We start from the raw sequence: 15,900 nt of genomic DNA on the forward strand, positions 1-15,900 counted from the left end.
CTTATATCTGCCAAAGCAAGCGAATGGATAAAATTCCCGAAAGATGCAGATCAAATAAGATACTGCCAAAGGAAATGGCAGTTTTTTAAAATAATTTTCTTATTGCCTGTTTTATTCATGTCTATTTTATCTTTTATGCGACATTTCATATTAGCTATTTTTTTTTATTTTATTTTTTCCGTTATTTCTATTCCAAATGTGTGCTTCATTTGTTTGACACATGTTTCTATTGTTTCTTTTTTCTTATTTTTAATGCTTGGTAACTGACTTTTTTCAAGTAAATACTTATTTTCTTTCATTTTTTGTACTAAAAATTTAGATATATCGTCAGTTTCTATTTTATTATTATTTGCTTCTACTTCTATTTCACTTCCACTTGACGACATGTTTGCACTTCAATAACAATTAGAGGTTTGATCTCAATTTACTCAAGTAATTGCAATTGGTTTGAACTCATTTTTATGCATAAGAAATTGAGCAAAAGCTGTTGCTGTTCGATCTAACTCAACTTACGAGCAATTGCTTACTTGACTCAACTCATCACTTTTACTCGTTTTTATGCATGAGACCCAATGTTTTTAAATTTAGCATTATTTTTTGGCATTTTAATATTTATTTTAGCATTTTTTAGCATTATTTTAATGCTGATTTAGCTGCAACACTTTTTCAAATCTGGTCACACTGAACATGGCTTAGCAAAATCACAAAATTGCTCTCTCTCTCTTTCTTACTAAAAAGCAGAAATTTTTCCGAAATTTATTATTCTTTCCCTTAGTTCAACAAGCAATAACCATAGAATCTTATTATTAAGTTTGTTTTTCTGTTTGTAACGCATTGAAATAATCATTTGCGACCCTATAAAGTATATATATCCTTGATCATGGCAAAATTCTGAGTCGATCTATGCATGTCCGTCTGACCGTCTGCGGTAATCACTCTATCATCCACAAAAATGGAGATAGGAAATTTTGGGAATATGCGTCTTTTCTTTGCCAGCAGGTCAGGCTCGATGATGGGCTATATCGGACTACGTTTTGGTGTAACCCTCATATAACGGTACCACCCGATTCTAGGTATTTTTACGTTTTTAGTCACATTTTCAAACCAAATTAGCTATAATTTGACATTTAGGGTTCATAGTGATCAAAAAACTTATATTCCAAAAATTATGGACATAGGTCCATGTTTTGGTATGGCCTCCATATAACGGTACCTCCCGATTTTCGGTATTTTGAGAATTTTAGCTACATTTTTTCGCCGAACTAGGTGTAATTTGACGTTTGAGGTTTTTATTGGTCACGAAACTACTCTATCAAAAATCGTCAACATATGCCTATGTTTTAGTGTAGCCCCCATATAACGGTACCTCCCGATTTTCGGTATTTTGAGGATTTTAGCTATAATTTTTAATAGAACTAGCTGTTATTTGACATTTGAGGTTCCCAGTGGCCACGAAACTTATCCACCAAAAATCGTCAATACATGTCCATTTTTTGGTATAGACTCTATAAAACGGTATCTACCGATTTTCGATATTAGGAGAATTTTAGGTACAATATTTTCCCTATATATATGTAATAATGTGAATAAACAAGTAAAAAAGTGTCAGTCGGCTTTGCCGACAGATATATACACTCAGCCAATGTGAAGCGAACAGATCGAATGTATTTAAGGTCTCTTCAGAATTTTGTGGCCCTTTTTGGACATTTGATCTTGCCGACAAAAATGTGGATTAGGAATTAAATGCACTAAGAAACCAATTTTGAACTTTTGTAGGGCAGGTACCCTTAGGGAGGGCCGATATGGGCCATTTTAGAAGTTAAACTAAATTTTGATAAAATATTAGGAGATCCAAAGTTTGGATATAATATGACGAAGACCAAATGTTGGACCAAATCGGTTGAACAGTTCGAGAGTTATCATGTTCTCCGACCATCACATATGGTGACATAGGGGGTTTTTACACCTTTCGGGCTGTTTTCCCAAGAAATATGGACTTGCCCCTGAAAAAAAAAAACAAAAATCAAAGTGATTCGAGAGCAGGTCTTAAAGTGAACTTATCCGAAATTTTGTGTGAGAGGTACCAGAAGGAGTAGACAAATCTAGTCCATATTCGAACCTGATTTATACCTGGTAGATATATTAGGATGTGCAAAGTATGGATTACATCGGTCACTTCCTTCAAGAGTTATCGCGCGCAACATTTTTGAAGCTTCCGAACATTTTTGAACTTTTGTGGGGGAGATCGGTCATCTCCACTTTAGACGTTTAATAAAATTTGAACAAGATGTTAGGAGATCCAAAGTTTGGACCAAACTGGTTGACCCGTTCAAGAGAAATAGTGCATACCATTTTAGTGAAATTTTTTAAATGTTGGGGGAAATACCGGAAGCTGTGGACCGGTGGACAAAATATGACGGAGGCCAAATTTTGGACCAAATCAGTTGATCATTTCGAGAGTTATCGTGAGTTATTTGGATGTGTAAAGTATGGACCAAATCGGCCACTCCCTTCAAGAGTTATTGTGCGCAGAACTTTTCCGAACATTTTTGAATATTTGTGGGGGAGGTACCTTAAGGATTGAACCGATATGGCTTATCTTCCAACTTAAACTGTGCTTGGACAAAATATTACGAATGCAAAATTTTGGACCGCTTCGGAAGATCCGTTCGAGATTTATCTTGCGCTCCAACCACTACAAACTGTATCATAGGGTTTTTTTGCACCATTCAGGCTATTTTCTCAGAAAGTATGGACTTGCCCGTTTTGAAACTTCTACCGTCGTATGGGGGGCAGTGAATACAAGTTGTTACAACAAAAATCAAAGCGATTCGAGAGCAGGTCCTTATCTGAACTTATCCGAAATTTTGTGTTAAAGGTACCCGAAGGAGTGGGCAGATTGAGCCCATATTGTAATCTAATCTAAGTCTGCTACGATTTCCACGATGTGCAAACTTTTGATCAAATTGGTTCCTCCCTTCAAGATTTATGGTTCGCACAAATTTTCGAACTTTTGTGGGGGAGGAGTGGACCGATATAGCCCATCTTCGAACTTAAACTAAGTTTGTACAAAATATTACGAAAGCAAATTTTGTGTGTTTTGTTGGTAAACTTGATGTATTGTATTTTCTAGATATATATTGTAAATACATATTTCATTTGTTCGGTGACTTATATTGAATTTTGATGGAGAATATTCTTGTCTTTGACGTCTTCTATCTAGAATGAAGTTTTGTGGGACAAAACTTAATAAACTCAGATAAAGTACAACATTAACCCTAAAACGTGATTTTACTTTTGGAAGATTCCTGGCGTTTATGTACGATTTAGAGTTTTATTGTATTCAGGGACCTATAGTAAAATTTTATGACAAATAATTTTGTGGAATATTTCGATCTGATACGATCACATTATAAAGGAGTTTTTAAACGTTTTTTTAGTGACTCGCATTAGGGTAAATTTTTCATAAAAATACCTCGCATTGTTGTCAGTAATATTGCCAAAGACAGTTTATACCTAAAATGCAAGACCCGTTGAAATGGGCGGAACTTGCCACGCCGACGTAAACTTTCTTCTTTTTTTCGGTCCTCTTTCATAATCTGGCCGAATTCTCTTGTAATTATTGTTTGTGTTGTACAGTGTAATTTAAAGATCAGATTTCCGGTACTTACCTTATATATTTTCATCTAATTGTAAACAATTATAAACATTTTCTATTTAAGAATAAATAAAATTTCAAATTTTATTGCATTTTCTTTTATTGTTGCTTATAACTAATGTCTACTACTACACAGAGAGAATAATAAAATTCTACAAAAATATACAAAAAAATGACATTTAGAAATATTTTCTTATTAATTTATTATACAATTTTAGAAATGTATGTTCCACTGGCATAGATAAGTTTGTATGTCTCTTAAGCTTCCCCTAGTATGGGTGTACTATGTGAAACTTAAAGCAATTTCGTAGCGATATGTAAAAATATTTTGTTGTACTTTTTTGTTTTGCTTATCTCAAATGAAGTGAAAATTTACTTTAGTTTATAACTTAGAAAAACAATTGCACTATTTTTTCCAATTTAAAAGCTAATTTACGAACTAAAGAAAACTTAAATTGGCAATAAAATTAAAAAATTAGAGTAAAGTAAAAACAAAATGGAAAATAAATTAAATTTGATTACTTTTTTTTGTTTTGTTGTTTCTTAATTGGCTTTGCCCAGACCTTACTAAATCTTCGATTTAGCGGGTAAGAGCTAATGGAGAGGTGGAGAGAGAGAGGTTAACATAGGCTAGGCATGTTGCATATTGACTTTGATGACCAAATAAGCCCAAGGTGGGGTGGTGTGTTTTAATGGCCTTCCTGTTTGTTGGGTTGATGATGCTGATCGGGATCTAAAGAAAGAAACGAAAGAAAATCGGGATAGTGTTAAATTAATATAATGACAAACAATGTGTTAGGATTAGAAATACATGAAATATATAATATTTTTTTTCAGCTCTATGGCGATAAGAAATGTGACTAATTGACCCTGTTAGGAGATATATCGAAGGTACTTATACTTATACTTATACTTATACTTATACTTATACTTATACTTATACTTATACTTATACTTATACTTATACTTATACTTATACTTATACTTATACTTATACTTATACTTATACTTATACTTATACTTATACTTATACTTATACTTATACTTATACTTATACTTATACTTATACTTATACTTATACTTATACTTATACTTATACTTATACTTATACTTATACTTATACTTATACTTATACTTATACTTATACTTATACTTATACTTATACTTATACTTATACTTATACTTATACTTATACTTATACTTATACTTATACTTATACTTATACTTATACTTATACTTATACTTATACTTATACTTATACTTATACTTATACTTATACTTATACTTATACTTATACTTATACTTATACTTATACTTATACTTATACTTATACTTATACTTATACTTATACTTATACTTATACTTATACTTATACTTATACTTATACTTATACTTATACTTATACTTATACTTATACTTATACTTATACTTATACTTATACTTATACTTATACTTATACTTATACTTATACTTATACTTATACTTATACTTATACTTATACTTATACTTATACTTATACTTATACTTATACTTATACTTATACTTATACTTATACTTATACTTATACTTATACTTATACTTATACTTATACTTATACTTATACTTATACTTATACTTATACTTATACTTATACTTATACTTATACTTATACTTATACTTATACTTATACTTATACTTATACTTATACTTATACTTATACTTATACTTATACTTATACTTATACTTATACTTATACTTATACTTATACTTATACTTATACTTATACTTATACTTATACTTATACTTATACTTATACTTATACTTATACTTATACTTATACTTATACTTATACTTATACTTATACTTATACTTATACTTATACTTATACTTATACTTATACTTATACTTATACTTATACTTATACTTATACTTATACTTATACTTATACTTATACTTATACTTATACTTATACTTATACTTATACTTATACTTATACTTATACTTATACTTATACTTATACTTATACTTATACTTATACTTATACTTATACTTATACTTATACTTATACTTATACTTATACTTATACTTATACTTATACTTATACTTATACTTATACTTATACTTATACTTATACTTATACTTATACTTATACTTATACTTATACTTATACTTATACTTATACTTATACTTATACTTATACTTATACTTATACTTATACTTATACTTATACTTATACTTATACTTATACTTATACTTATACTTATACTTATACTTATACTTATACTTATACTTATACTTATACTTATACTTATACTTATACTTATACTTATACTTATACTTATACTTATACTTATACTTATACTTATACTTATACTTATACTTATACTTATACTTATACTTATACTTATACTTATACTTATACTTATACTTATACTTATACTTATACTTATACTTATACTTATACTTATACTTATACTTATACTTATACTTATACTTATACTTATACTTATACTTATACTTATACTTATACTTATACTTATACTTATACTTATACTTATACTTATACTTATACTTATACTTATACTTATACTTATACTTATACTTATACTTATACTTATACTTATACTTATACTTATACTTATACTTATACTTATACTTATACTTATACTTATACTTATACTTATACTTAATTTAAAAATTTCTAAAACTTACCATTCGATTTATTCAATTCATCTGGTCGCTCACGTTTCATAACACTCTCAGCAGCAGTACCAACAGCTGCAAGGCCCTCAAGTTGGTGTTCACTATGATGACTCGATTCACTTAGACTTAGTAATCGTTGTTGATGATTTTGTGTGCTCAGTAGATGATTATAATGATCGGAACTTATCATGTGAGAAGTCCAGGCGGGTGGTGGTGCACAATGATGTGAATGATGATTGTGAGGATGGTGATTTGGCGACGGATGAGGATGATGATGATGATGGTGATGATGACTCATCACCATTGTTGGCAAGCCTTCGGAATTAAGGCAAGTTACACAGCTATCGACAACGGGTACCAACTGTTCCGGCATCCACTCAAAGGAAAAAGCCGAACCCAAGGTGGCTGCAATGCCCGCCTGGCAATTTCCACCCATTCCACCCATGGTGGGTGGGGCACTTGTGGGTGTGGGTGGTGTTGTTGTTATGCAGGGACTTAGCTCTTGCTGTGACGATGAGGAGTTATCTAGCTTCTGGGCACTCTCTGACCATGGCGGGCTGGGATTCCATTGATCCATAAATTCTGCTGGATCGGGAGGTAATAGCTTATTAAGTAAACGTGGTCTTGTTGGCACGACAGTGGCAAATATTACCGATGAATGACTCTCCGGGGTACGATGGTAGACAGGATCAAGTTCACAGATTTCATAATGACTACCCTCCTCAGAGGTATCGGGTACATAAATGGGTTCCAATTTACCCAAGGCTCTACGTTTGGCTGGAGGTGGTGGCGAACTAACACGACTATGACTTGTACAGGACAAGGTGTAACTAGTGGCAGCGGATACCTGACTTGATATGGAGCTATTGGCACTTTCACAGCGTAAATCCGGACCATTTGATTTCTGTGAGGAGGGGGAGCGTGCAGGGGATATTGAGTGATTGGAGCCACTGCTGCCACCCAATTGACTATAATCCACAGGTTCCAATCTTAAATGGGTGCCATTCGTTAATTGGCCACCATTTAGCGTCCTAGACTCAGGCGAATCCATTAATATCTCTCCATTTGTTCGATTTGGCAAGGAGGCACCATTCATGCTGATTTCACCACCCGTTCCACTGGCATGAAATGAGCCATAATGTGTTGGCGGCATATGGGCATGCGGATGATATTGATGCTGCAGTGGGTGGGCATGATGATTGCTAGTGGCATGATGTAGTCCTGAGTAGGGTGAACCCACCACAGAGGTAGGTGAAAACGCTGAAGTGGCATTGTGATGGTGTATGTGATGATGATAGTAGACCGAAGCAGGATTCCCCGAGGCAGGTGTTGTGGCCGGCACCCGGGTACCACCATCATAGGGCAAACCAAATTGTATTTTTGATTGCACCGTGTAATAGTGATAGAGCCACGAGTTCAGTAGCATCACAGACGCTTCACGTTCACTGTTTGGGGAAGGAAGAAATTAATGGTTGGGGAGAAGGGGAATTATTGTTATGTTTTTAAAGGGAGAAATAAGGTTTGTTTGAACTTACTTTAACACCTGATTGGTACACACTATGACTGGCTGTTGATTCGTGTCCTGGGCATCGCGTACCTGCAGCACCACATGTACCCAAATAAAATCTCCCTGACGTCGTTGCATGCGTACCAATAAAATACATGAACGATCTTGTTCTGATTGGGTTACTGCAAAGAAATAAACAAAATACTAAGTTTGAAGCGGAAAAATAGGAAATACCAATGTCGAAGCAACGGTAGTGAAGTGAGACAGGAGTCATTACTGACTACTCTACAGGAGTCAAGATTATTCCTCAACAGGAGTCAATGATGACTCCTCTACAGAATTCAATAATGAACGCTCTGCGGGAATCATTAATGACTCCTCCACATGAGCCAATAATGACTCCCCACCAGGAGTCAATGATGATTCCTCTAGAGGAGTCATTAATGACTGCACTACAGGAGTCATTAATGACTCATTAATGACTCTGTAGACATAAAATCTCTTGTGATCTTCCACCTGTTGGGGTCTTCCATTGATAGAAGGCCTCTTGTGTTCTTCATTCGACAGAAGAATTCTTGAGAAAAGAAAAAACTCCCGAGGGATTATATAAACATAAGACATATTGATGTCTTCTATACAGAGAAAAGTCTTCTTGAGGTCTTCTATAGAAGGCAGAAGGCCTCTTAAAGTCTTCTACAAAAAGAAGACCTCCATACAGATTACCTTCGGAGATCTTCTATAAGCAGAAGACCTCTTGATTTCTTCCATAGGCAGCAGAGGTCTTAAGGTCTGCCATAGACAAAAGACATCTTGAGATCTTTTATAGAGAGAATACCTCTTGAGGTCTTCAATAGAGAGAAGACTTGTTGAGGCCTGTTGCCTATATGCTGCCTAAACATATATAACCCCAAGAGTTTTTCTATCTTGAAGTTTACTCTAGACAGAAAACTTCAGGCCTCCTCTAGACAGAATACCTCTTTAGGACTTCAGTAGAAAGAAGTCAGCAATGACTCCTATGCCAGAGTCAATAATAGGTCAACAATGACTTCTTTATAAAAGTCAAAAAAGTCTTCTTTATAGAAGTCAGTAATGGATACTTTATAGAAGTCGATAACGACTTCTTCATAAAAGTCAATAATAACTTCTTTATAGAAGTCAATAATGACTTCTTTATAGAAGTCAATAATGACTTCTTTATAGAAGTCAATAATGACATATTTACAGAAGTCAATAATGACTTCTTTACCGAAGTCAATAATGACTTCTTCACAGAAGTCAATAATAACTTCTTTATAGAAGTCAATAATGACTTCTTTGTAGAAGTTAATAATGATTTATTTATAGAAGTCAATAATGACTTATTTATATATATCAATAATGGCTTCTATATGGAAGCCAATAACGACTTATTTATAGAAGTCATTATTGACTTCTTTATAGAAGTCAATAAAGACTTTTTTATAGAAATTAATTATGACTTTTTATAGAAGTCAATAATGCCTTCTTCTTTAAAGAATTCAATAATGACTTCTTTATTCAAGTCAATAATGATATCTTCCTAAAGGTCAATAATGACCTCTTTATAGAAGCCTATAATGACTTCTTTATAGAAGACAATAATGACTTCCTTATAGAAGTTAATTATGACTTTTTAATAATAATGCCTTCTTTATAGAATTCAATAATTTCTTCTTTATAGATGTCAATAATGAATTACTTCTTTATTCAAGTCAATAATGATTTTTTATAGAAGTCAATACAGACTTCATTATAGAAGTCAATAATGACTTCTTCATAGACGTCAGTAATGACTTCTTTATAGAAGTCCCTAATGATTTCTTTATAAAAGTCAGTAATGACTTCTTTATAGAAGTCAATAAGAACCTCTTTGTAGAAGTCAATAATGACTTCTTCATATAAGGCAATAATGACTTCTTCAAAGAAGTCAATAATGAATTCTTCATAGAAGTCAATAATGATTTAGTCATAAAACTCAATAATGACTTCTTTATGGAAGTCAACAATGACTTCTTTATGGAACACAATAATGACTTCTTTAAAGAAGTCAATAACGACTACTTAATTGAAGTCAATAACGATTACTTAATTGAAGTCAATAATGACTACTTTATAGAAGTCCATAAAAACTTCGTCATAGAAATCAATAATGGCTTTTTAATAGAAGTCAATAATGACTTCTTTATAGAAATCTATAATGACTTCTTCATAGAAGTCAATAAGAACCTCTTTGTAGAAGTCAATAATGACTTCTTCATATAAGGCAATAATGACTTCTTTATAGAAGTCAATAAAGACTTCTTTATAGAAGTCAGAAATGACTTCTTTATAGAAGTCAATAATGACTTCTTCATAGAAGTCAATAACGATTTATTTATAGAATTCAAAAAATCCTCCCTTATTGAAGTCAATAATGTCTTCTTTATAGAAGTCAATAATGGCTACTTTATAGATGTCAATAAAGACTTCTTATAGAAATTAATTATGACTTTAATATAAGTCTATAATACCTTCTTTATAGAAGTCAATAGTGTCTTCTTTATAGAAGTTAATAATGACTACTTTATAGACGTCAATAATGACTTCTTTATAGACGACAATAATGACTTCATTATAGAAGTCAATAAACACTTCTTTATAGAAGTCAATAAAGACTTCTTTATAGAAGTCAATAATGACTTCTTCATAGAAGTTAATAATGACTTCTTTATAGAAGTTAATAATGATTACTTTACATAAGTCAATAATGGCTTCTTTATAGAATTAAATAATGAGTTTTTTTATAGAAGTCATTAATGACTTCTTCATAGAAGTCAATAACGACTTCTTTATAGAAGTCAATAATGACTTCTATATAGAAGTCTATAATGACTTCTTCATAGAAGTCATAATGATTTCTTTATAGAAGTCAATAATGATTTCTTTATAGAAGTCAATAATGACTTCTTCATAGAAGTCAATAAAGACTTCTTTATGGAATTAAAAAATAACTTATTTATTGAAGTCAATAATGATTTCTTTATGGAAGTCAGTAATGCCTTCTTTATAGATGTCATTAATGACTTTTTTATAGAAGTCAATAATGACTTCTTCATAGAAGTCAATAATGACTTTTTTACAGATGCCAATAATGACTTCTTGATAGAAGTCAATGATGACTCCTCTCCAAGAGCCAATAATAACATCCCGATAATGACTTCTCTACATTCAATGGGGACTCGTCTGGAGAAGTCAACAAAGCTTTTCTTAATTGTTTATGAAATATATTTTGTTTTTACTTACTTAGTCTATGTTTGCTTTGAGCCTCACGTAAATTATCCGAATGTATTAGGCCATACCAGGATTGTCCCTGAATATCACCTCTGGAATAGCCTAAATGAAATTCGCCACTGAAAAAAAAGAAAAAAAAAACAAACATAAGTCCACAGACATAAATAACTGACCTTCACTAAGCCTTTGCAACAACCACCGAGCAAAGCATTCTGTGGGCCAATATCACCAGTGGTGGACACGCCACTGGAGAGAGACTGGTTGGTGACTGGTGGTGCTAATACTCAGAGGTAGTTAAGGCAGGTCACAACAAGAATAACAAACCGCAAAAAAAAAAAAATCATAAAATCCGAAACTAGTCCAACTTACTTTTTGTCAATGTGAGCTATTTTCATATCCATGGAGTGGATGGTGGTAAACACATTGGTGGCACCCTGCACCACACATTCCCTGGTCTCGGGCATGGCAATCGGTGTACATGTGGCCAAGAATACGGGTTCATTGCGGCTGCAAAGTGGCAGAAATGACAAATAATGACCCTGAACCAGTACAACCTAGAGAATAGAAGATAAAAAAGAAGAAAAAAAAAACGAAACCAAAAATGAAAACACAAACATGAAAATGTAAATAGAAATAGAAATCACAAAAAAAGCTGGAGTTTAATTGACAAAATACAGAGCAAATGTTTATGACAGTCGCTTATTTTTTGGGAGTTGTTTGTTTGTTGTTTCAAATCACTTGTTGTTTTTGTTTTGTATAAAAAAGTGATTGTGTTTTGTAAAAATTTTACAACTTTATGTCCCCAAAGAACAACAAAAAAAAACGAACGAAATGTTATTACATTCTAATCGATGTTGTAAAATTGATATGAAGTATGTTGTATTTTTTTTTTAAATCGTAGGTTTTTGTTTGCATGTTCCGAATTAAAGTTTATACGAACTGGTAATATTTATTGAAAAGGGTAGGCATTTGTTTATGTCATTTCATAATCATTGATTAATGTACGTAAAATGGAGATAATTTGCTTAATTTATGGCAGTTTAATTTGTAGGTTTTTAGATGCAATTTTAGAGCGGTGCGTTTTTGAGGTTAGCGCATGAAATCTTTTGAGTTATTTATCAAAACGAAGTTGAGAACCACAGATCACCTATTCAAAGATGCTGAGTTCCGAGTCTCATATATAAATAGATTTTATTCTCTAGAGTTCTCCTATGGAGAGAAACTAAGCTCCAGACGTATCCGAAGAATGAAGGAAAGCTAATCTCCAAAATTCACATACGAAGAGTAGCTAATGTCCCGATTTTGTGATCGATTGTTCATTTACGCAGGAACTCATACATAACTCTTAAAATTTAAGCTCTTTGAAGAAAGTTGAGCTAAAACTTACTTTACTTACTTAGTTGGCCCATTACAGAACATTTGTTCCATAGACCGAACTAAGAAAAGATCTCCATTCCTCTCTGTTTTTCGCTTGACTTTTTGGAATACCGCGCCTTTTCATTTCTTCATCCACTTGTATGCTCCATCGAAGCTTAGGCCTACCGATTCTGCGTGCACCGCCATGTGGCATGTATTCATACGCCTTTTTAGCGGGTTCATCATCGCTCATTCTCATGATATGGCCTAGCCAACGCAATCGTTGCATCTCGATACGTTTAACTATATGCATGTCTTTGTATAGCTTATATAGCTCGTGGTTCATACGACGTCGATATTCACCGTCAACGCAAATCGGCCCGTAGATCTTTCGAAGAATTTTCCTCTCAAACACACCAAGCACTGCCTTATCTGCTTGCGCAAGTACCCATGCTTCGGAGCCATACATTAGCACGGGTAGTATCAGCGTTTTGTATAGTGTTATTTTTGTTTGACGAGATGAGCTTTGTTTTTAAATTGCTTACTTAGACCATAGTATCATCTGTTGGCCAATACAATTCTTCTTCTTATTTCACAACTGATGTTGTTTGTTGTGTTTATGGCAGTGCCGAGGTAGACAAAGTCTTTAACTACCTCAAAATTGTAGGTACCAACTTCCACAGTTGGTCCGAGCTCTATGGACGCTTTGCGCGTCGACACCATCAATTTGGTCTTTTCGCCGTTTACCGCCAGACCCACTTTCGCAGATTCTGCTTCGACCTTCCTAAAGGTATCAGTTACTTCCTCTACTGATCGTCCCATGATATCTATGTCGTCAGCATAGGCAAGGAACATGTGGCTATTGGTGTAAATTGTGCCATTTCTTTTGACATTTGCATCTCGTATTACCTTTTCCAGCAAAATGTTGAATAAGTCACACGAAAGGCTGTCTCCTTGTCTCGATTTTTTCACACTCCCGCTTTTCCATTTCTCTCTTTTTCTTGCGGAAAAGACGTTTCTCATCTCTCCTTTTCTCCCGATATCTCTCTCGTGCGCTACGCGTTGCTACTGATTGTAAAGTAGCTCTATATGCCGCATTTTTCTCTTCGGTAGCAGCACGACACTCCTGGTCATACCATGAATTCCTTTGTGGAGGTCTCTGGAATCCAAGTATGGATTTTGCGGCTGTTTGCATGGAGTGGGCAATATGTTGCCATTGTGTTGTTATGCTATCGGGACAAGGAGTGCTCGCGTTAAGCAATTGGGCTAGTTGTGTGGAATATGCTGTGGCTATCTGTTGTGTTTGCAGCCTATCGATGTCCAACTTCCGCGTTGTGTCTGTTCGTGCTTTATTTGCAACGTTTAGACGGGTACGTACCTTTGCTGCAACAAGGTAGTGGTCCCAATCAATGTTTGCGCCTCGGAACGATCGTACATCCAAAACGCTGGATGAATGTCTTCCATCTATTACAACATTATCAATTTGATTAATTGTTCTTTGATCTGGAGACAGCCAGGTGCCCTTATGAATATCGAGATGATTAAATCTGGTACATCTAACTACCATGTTTTTTGCAGCTGCAAAGTCTATCAGCCTCATACCATTGTCAGATGTTTCACTGTGGAGACTGAATTTCCCGACTGTTGGGCCAAAGATATTCTCCTTTCCAATTTTGGCATTAAAATCGCCTAGAATGATTTTAATGTCATGGGCAGGGCAACGGTCATATGTTTCTTCTAAGCGCTCGTAAAATATATCTTTGGTCTGTTCGTCCTTTTCTTCAGTGGGAGCATGAGCGCAAATAAAGCTGATGTTGAAGAATTTAGCTTTTATTCCAATTGCAGCAAGTCTTTCATTCACTGGGGTGAAGCTGGATAACAGATGTTTTAGTTTCCGACTAACTACGAATCCGCAACCGAACTCATGCTTTACTTCATGGCAGCTATAATACAGTGCGTCACCTTTAGGTGTTGTTGTGACGCCTTTCCCAATCCATCGTATTTCCTGAATGGCAGTAATATCGGCCTTGTACTTTTCAAGTACGTCTGCCAATGCGAAGACTGCACCTTCTCTATAAAGAGTGCGAACATTCCAGGTGCAGATTCGCAGATCATGGTCCTTAAAACGTTTGCGGGGTTCGTCAACTTTAGAGGGGTTTGTTTTTCTCTTCTTTCGTTTTTTCATAGTAGGATGTTTTTTCTAGGGGAGGGTTACTAACCCGACGCCCAAACCCAAGTTTTTAACGTTCTTATGGGTGAACGCGCGGCACATGTTAGCTCACTACCTTTAACGGGTGTTAAAGGCAGTTCCCCAGGTGACACCACGGGGAGGTCAGTGTCCACTTGAGATGAAAGAGGGACCAAGATAAATCCTGGGCTTTGCCATGTTAAAACCGGTCAAGACCGTTGCTTGGTATCATTCATCCCCTACGTCACCCAAGCTGAGCTAAAAGCTTACAAAAAATCGACGGAATAAATATGAGCTTTAAAACTAACCAAACGTTAAATACTCCTTATTCCAAGTTTTAATACGGTCTGTATCCTATCCCTCGGAGGTGGGCTCTTCGACAGCCGAAGCGTTTTGCCAGCAGCTGGCAAACACAGCCGCCACTGAGTCGTCGTCATACGAGACTCTCCCACAATCCCCCAACAGCATTCACGCCCACACAGCACTTAAAACCAATCCCTGGAAATGCACCAATTTAATTGCAATTGACTCCGAGGTAAGATCGAGGAAATAGTGAACTGTATGAGTCGGAAAAAATATTGTGGTCGCGGTGATGCAGGAAACTTAGTTCGACAACGTACTGAGGAAGGATCGCACAAGAAGATACAGATCTATCACGCTATCTCTAATGATTCGTACATGGAATGTATGGGGGTAGCAGTCAGGTGTGGACCTTTCGAGGTTCAGTCTTATTTGTTTTTTATACCCTCAGCATTTATGCTAACGAGGGTATATCCACTTTCATACGGGCAAAATGTGCCTCATCGAAATAATAGTTTTAGACCCCAAGTATATTTGGAGGAAATCCGTTTCAGACAATTTGGAGTCGATTTAGCAAAGTTCGTCCGTCTGTCTGTCTGGCTGGCTGGTGCGCACGATAACTCTCAAACGGATGAGCCAAGTTGGTCCAAAATTTCGCTTTCGTAATAGTTTGTCCAAACTTTGTTTAAGTTCGATGATGGGTCATATCGGTCCACTCCTTCAGGTACTTTCCCCACAAAAGTTAAAAAATGTTCGAACAATTTGTGCGCACGAGCAACCGATGTGGTCCATACTTTGCACATCGTGAAAATTCTAATATGGACTCTAACAGTCCATTCCTTCGGGTAACTCCCACACAACATTTCGGAAAAGTGCAGTTTAGGACCTGCTCTCGGATGGTTTTGATTTTTGTTGTAGCAA

At 34.6% G+C, this 15,900-nt stretch overlaps 1 protein-coding gene across 2 annotated transcripts in view; it reads right to left on the reverse strand.

Moving 5' to 3' along the window:
- Positions 1-3,709: 3,709 nt before the first annotated feature.
- dysf (neuronal PAS domain protein dysfusion) overlaps positions 3,710-15,900 on the reverse strand; it is a 195,155-nt gene continuing 182,964 nt past the window's right edge. The window contains exons 7-11 of one of the 2 annotated variants that reach the window (XM_073972924.1): positions 11,505-11,689; positions 11,148-11,254; positions 7,876-8,029; positions 6,350-7,785; positions 3,710-4,391 (exon numbers count right to left, since the gene is read on the reverse strand). In XM_073972924.1, the coding sequence (XP_073829025.1) occupies positions 4,348-4,391; positions 6,350-7,785; positions 7,876-8,029; positions 11,148-11,254; positions 11,505-11,689 (1,926 nt within the window). In that variant the 3' untranslated portion in view covers positions 3,710-4,347. Of the gene's footprint in view, positions 4,392-6,349; positions 7,786-7,875; positions 8,030-11,147; positions 11,255-11,504; positions 11,690-15,900 lie in introns of those variants that run through there. The other variant, XM_073972933.1, reaches the window with a different exon arrangement.

Source organism: Musca autumnalis, unplaced genomic scaffold (assembly GCF_047663935.1).
Source record: "Musca autumnalis isolate F117 unplaced genomic scaffold, ASM4766393v1 scaffold_1, whole genome shotgun sequence".
In the NCBI taxonomy this organism is placed as follows: domain Eukaryota; kingdom Metazoa; phylum Arthropoda; class Insecta; order Diptera; family Muscidae; genus Musca; species Musca autumnalis.